We start from the raw sequence: 6,000 nt of genomic DNA on the forward strand, positions 1-6,000 counted from the left end.
CTAACAGCTGGTGGGTGACTAATACTTCTTTTTCCTTTTAATGTCTTCACAGGGTCAGCGCCAAACTGGAGGGGAATGAAACACTGAAAGTTGTAGAACTCGACAGAAGAGTGAACACCACTTTCTAAAGAGGCTGCCTGCACCCCGTCCTTTCCCTTAACTCTACTTTTACATCCCCAAACCACCTTTGTCATCAGCTTTTCCTCTTTGCCACCGGATCTTCATGAAGACATGGGCAAGCATTAGTGGCTTCAGATGGGAGGCCAGCCTGGGACTTCCCCTGCAGTGAGAGAGCATCTCCCCCTGGTCCATGCCCCTCCTGTGCAGAAGGAAGCCTGCATCCCTCCCTTCCTTTCTCTTACTGCCATAGGAAATTATTTTAGGGGCTGGAGGTGGGACAAGCAGGCTTGTTTTCACCAATAGTGCCAAAAAGATACTGCCTAATGTGCACCTGTGAGGTGTGATCCGCCCCCGCTTTGGAGACGAGATGGCTCTTGTTCAGTCAAGACCCCAGACTCGGGCCACAAAAATGCCATGATGCCTGTTGGTATTTGGCAAAGCACTGACCCCTGTCCTCCCTTGCTCGCACTGGGGTCTCCCATGTGAATGCACCCGATGGCAGCCCTCCACCCGCTCTGCCCTCTGGGGGCCCTCGCTGGATCGTCTCCTGCACCAGCACTGGCAGACGAGGGCTCCCGTTCATATTCTCAGGCCGCAAGTGCAATGCCTGAGGGGATCAGGCTTTTCTACTCCAGGCAAACCTGCCCCGTCTTGTCGCTTTTAGGACCTCCCACAACCTGGTTCCCCGCACATCCATAGCTCTGCCTCCCCGGCTTCTCCTCCCCACTTGTAAATAGTATTTATTAGCTTGCTGAGGCTTCCTGCTAGCAACCACACTGAAGACATCAGTGCCTCCTTTCAAGCTAGCCAAGTTTTCTGCTAGCCTTCAGAGTGAGGAGGGCACCTTAGGCTCTGGGATCCCCTGTCTTTCCAGATAATGTTTTGTTTCCTTTCCTTTTTTTTTTTTTTTTTTCTTTTAACTGGAATAATAACCATTGAAAAAAGAAGTTCCCTTAAGCATGTGTATATCTGCCTCTAGGATGAGCTCAGAGCAAGAGATGGCACAATGCCTCGCTCAGGCCCGGGGCTCCCTGGCCACAAGCTTTTTCTATCCTGTATTCGTGGCAGAGAAGGGACGCCCCGTTCCTGACAACAGACTTTTCAGACAGCCTTGCTGGCTTGTCTTTCCACACCTGCCTGGCCCCCTCCTCCCTCCACACTTCCACTTTGTCCTCCTCGTCCCCTGCCTCAACAAAGCACAGTGGGGTAGGTGACATTTGTGTATCCACATTCTTACCTTTGATAGTCAGGTTTGGCTACTTTGCAGCTCGCCCAAAGAGATACAACGTAACCCCCAACCTACTTTTTGTTTTTTTTTTTTTTTTTTATGATTAAAAGTAACTTTTGTAGTTTAAAAAAAATCTTTCCTCTTTCATACAAATAAGAAATGGAAATTGCCTTTTTATTGTATAACGTAGAAGACCCTCAAGTGTTTTTTTCCCAGCTTAGGAAACATTTTGTGTAAGAAATATGCATAGAGTTTGTATTTTATTTTTAGGAGCAGCTGAAATGCCTTTGGTTTTGGCTTCTCTCTGTCTCTCTCTCACTCGCTCGCTCTCTCTCTCCCCTTCTCTCTCTCTCCCCGCTCCACCACACACACGTCATCTGCATTGTTATTGGAGCCTGTACTTAGAGGGATTAAGCCCACACCCTGGCTTCCATTCCATATCAGGTACAGGATTTGATGTTATTAACATTTGTCATCATACCTCATAAACGGGTCCCTGCCTCGTCTGTCTAGGCCCATTTGGGGCTCCCTGTGAGTGATTCTCCTCTCTCTGCTATGCTGGAGAGGGTTCCAGCCTGGAACGCGGCCAGGTTCATCTTCTCACTGTGAGTGGAAGCTGGATTGGGCCCCTGTAGTCCTGGCAGCCCTGTTGTCTGCAGGGTTTGTGTCCCTCACATTAGCCAGGGTGGAGACTGTCTGGGCTGTGCAGGAGGAGGGTTGCTAGCAGGTTCTGCTTCTGCTTCTCTCTGCGCCACTGTCTGCAGCCCAGATCCTGTTGGGCCTGGCTGGTGTCTGGTAGCCATGGGCCTCCACTGACCCATCCCTCTCTTTTAAACTGTCAGGTCATTATCAGGCATAGGCAGCCTATAGGGCCCAAAGAAGGCAAAAAGATAAGATTTACTTAAGTAGCATTTGGGCAATGAGGTAGGAAAGGTTTCAAATTTAAGAGCAGAAGTGAGAGAATGAGCCAGCTCATGTACCTGCTGCAACTGAACCAGAGTGGGTTTTCAAGGCTCCCAGGCGTAGAGTAGAAAACATGCTCTTCTGAATGAGGAGGGAGAAGGTAAAGGAAACTTCTAGCCCCTGTCCTTAGTGCTTTGAGGATTTTATTTTCTCCCTTATCTACCCTTGCTTGACATCACTCTCTCTAGACCTCCAAACAGCAGGACTCTTTCTCTGGGAAACTGTCCTTCCAAAACGGAATCTATGTAGAAACATGAGACATTAGCCAGAGAGCTCAGATGGCCCTTTTAAGGGGGCTCCAAGAACCAACATCACTGCTCTTTTAGATAAACCTCTGCCCTCCACTGCTTGCTTGAATGAGTTAAAGGAACTAACAATTGTCCCTTTAGGAGGACAAAATGGGGTCAAGAGGACACAGAAGAGTTGTATAGCACCAGATTGGTTCCAAATAATTAATGGATGTGTGCACATTTTCTATTCAGGAATTAAGACCAGAATATCAGTGGATTTGTTTTCCCCATCAAGTGGCCTCTTAGACTAGTCATTAACTTATGATTAGCTCTAAAGATTTCAAATAGTGGCAGACATTGGCTCCTGAATGTAAGTTTTGAGAAACACGAGTCTGTCAGAGCGACCATAAGCCATAAAGAGTAAATCTCTTAATTATATTTTTCATCATGTAAACAGGTTTCCTATTTCCCTTTCTTAGATTGCACCAGTGAAATCTAATCTTTGCAAAGATTCAGAGAACTAATTTTTCACTGGATAAGACCTGCGTAACCCAGACCCCCCAGTGTGGTTCTTTTCACAGCTCTCGACTTTGCACTTAAAAAGGGATATTGTAAATGAAAGGCTGCAGTGCCAGTTTTAAGAAAGAATTTCTGTGAAGTGTGAGGACTCTGGAGTCTAGCTCACATAAAGAGAGTGTTATATAAAAATCCGACAGCTGAACTAGGTTGCTCTTTTTTGGCAGGGAGTGGGGATGAGATTTGACACCAATATGGGCAAAATTAGATAACCTTTTGGTTAATATAAATGATTTTGATTTGGAGATCTGATTTGTAGATTGTGAAAGCAGCTTTTAGTTCAACTTATTCACAAACCCCCTATAATTACCATGGGTTTTTTTTTTTCTTCCTAAATCTCTCGGTTCAGCTTGTGAATCTTACGTGCCCATAAAGTTGGGATGTTGAATTGGCTCTTCTTTATTCTGGCAGTGAGTCAATGTCCAGCATTTTTTCATAAGTGTTTTATTAAAATTGTTTTCCAGCATTTTATGACTCCTCCCTCCCATGTCCTCAGACCCAGCAAAAGCATAGAGGCAGAATCAGAGGCCTTTCCAGGCCAGCTCCTCTGCACACATGTCATACAAGGTGTGAATTTGAGCACAGTCCAGAAATGGAGACATCCCACCCCCAGTTGAATAATGGCCCATTCATGCTGACCTTGCCAACACAGAGAGGGCAGAGATGTGCGAGAAGACCTTCATCCTCCCCTTCATCTGCACCAAGTCACTACAGTTGGTTCTGTTAAAGCCAGTCTTTAAGAAACCTGGGTTAAAGACACCAGCACTTCTGCTTGCTGGGCTGACGGGACCTGTGAAGCCGTGGGCAGGTAGTGCCCTCTTGAGAGTCATTTTGTTTGGCCACCTTCAACTGAGGCTGTCTATAGACACATGCTAGGATAGGCCCCACTGGGAGGGCAGTTACAGGAGGGAGTAAGTGGTGCTGACGTGGGGGCTGTGAAGGATCCGGAGACAAGTCTTAGATGTTTCATTCATTCATTCATTCACTCAGTTACTCCTAAGACTTTTCAGTTCCATAAGGAAGAGTGTTGGCTGAGGCCCTGGGGAATATCGGGGAATAGAAGGGATTGAGGAAACATTAATAGTAGTTATTCAAAAGACCCAAATGCCTATGCTTCTCTCTCCCTCCTTCTCTCTCTCTGACACACACACACACACACACGCACACGCACATTCCTCCCTTACATGCTCATTTGTGCCTTAAATGTGCCTTATATGTAAATCCAAGATGACTGAGGAATCCCTCGTTGCTGGGAGATTTTGTATATATTCTTTCATTACTAGATTGAGGTGGGTGTGGGGGAAAGAATTTTTTCCAAAGGCTGAAAAGTGGTTTCCTAAAAGTGAGCCACTATCAGATTTGCACATCAGGAGAAAAGAAATAGGGTTACATCCATTAGGAAAATCCCAGTTTGCAGGAGTGCAATCACATCAGAAAAACAACCAGCCAGGATTAAAGGTATTATAAATCCTCACAGCGGAACATTTCTCAGGGCAAAGGAACCTGGCCCATTTGAAGATTAATGTTCCATGCCTTTGTGGTGAAAGGGTCGGTACTTAGCACAGGAAAAAACTCGGTGTTGTTTTGTTTTGTTACTTTGGACAACATAAAATTCAGGAATGTTTTATTTAGTCTTGGTTTCTAGAAGGAAGGGAAATAATATTTCTTGAGCATTTCTAAGGTGTTGGGAGCTGTGCTAAGTAAGTTTTAAGTCTTTCAGTTTTATAGATACAGAAAACAAGGGTGACTCTCTACCACAGGATGAATAAAGAACTAAGTAATATGGGAAATGCAACAATTTCTGGACTAGCTGAACCAATTCCTTCCTGTTATCACACTGTAAGCTTTCAAGTTCTCTGGGCAGGAATTATAGCACCTGTCCCCTGCAATGGCCCTGCTGTGCAATGCTCATTGCTTCCCTTCATGCTGGAGCGGTCCCCCAGGTGTCCGTCTCCTACCTTTTTGTTCCAATCTTCTGTGAGTTCCAGCCAGCAGGCTTTACATCTGGGGAAAGGAAAACCAGGGGTTTTAGCTCTGTTCTCTGTTCCCATCCTTTGCTCACCAGCTGAGTGAGAACATGAACTTTTTGCACCATGTACCCATGGCTTACACTACTTAGAAAATCACCTTTTCGGATAAAACACTTTCTGAGTTCATGGAGAACACCGGCACTCTTTGACAAAACTGTGAGTGACCCTTTTTAAACAATGCTGAGCAGACCCTGGGCTGTAATCAACGGTGAGCTTTAATGTCTGTGGTGACAGATTTTGCTCTCTTTTGTAACAGGTTACGTAGACCAGCAGTGTTTAAATCTAAATACGTTGTGAGTCTGTTATCTGTCCTATCGCGTTTTTTAAATGACTTTTTATTCTTTATTATAGCTAAGTAAATACCAAAAAAAAAAAAAAAAAAAAAAAAAGCTTTGTAGGACACTTGTACTTAGTTTGGGGAAGAAAATAATTGAAATTGTTATGCTTTTGTATTTCCATTTCTTGCAAATAAATATTTTTTCTTAAATAGTAAGATGTTGCCCAGTCTTTACAATCTTGGTACTATTTTGAAAAGCATTTTTTTTTTAATGAGCATGGGTTTGTGTATGTGTGCCGAACGAACCATTCTTTCCTGGATATCTACTTGGCCTGAAAGAAGAGCCTCAAACCAGCAATCGGTATGTTATATAGGACTGAATCCAAGCCTTAGTTGGAGGAGTATTGCGAATGTAATTGTTTTTTTCAGGCAGCCACGGGAAGAAAAACAGTATCCTCTAGAGACTTCTGCAGCCTGACTGTTATTTTTGTTGTCTCCTCTAACTATTCCCTAACTAGGTTTCCACTGTCTGTGGATTTGATTTTGCTTTCCCCATCTCTGGTTGCTTGAGAAAGA

General features: G+C 44.5%; 1 protein-coding gene across 1 annotated transcript in view; it reads left to right on the top strand.

Moving 5' to 3' along the window:
- The window catches only part of CREB3L2 (cAMP responsive element binding protein 3 like 2), a 129,254-nt gene extending 123,614 nt beyond the window's left edge, over nucleotides 1–5,640 (top strand). Inside the window, exon 12 of the mRNA XM_033194626.1 lies at nucleotides 53–5,640. Within this exon, the coding sequence (XP_033050517.1) occupies nucleotides 53–128 (76 nt within the window). The 3' untranslated portion in view covers nucleotides 129–5,640. The remainder of the gene's footprint in view (nucleotides 1–52) is intronic.
- The last annotated feature ends 360 nt before the right edge of the window (nucleotides 5,641–6,000 follow it).

This window comes from Trachypithecus francoisi, unplaced genomic scaffold (genome assembly GCF_009764315.1).
Source record: "Trachypithecus francoisi isolate TF-2019V2 unplaced genomic scaffold, Tfra_2.0 Lachesis_group4, whole genome shotgun sequence".
In the NCBI taxonomy this organism is placed as follows: domain Eukaryota; kingdom Metazoa; phylum Chordata; class Mammalia; order Primates; family Cercopithecidae; genus Trachypithecus; species Trachypithecus francoisi.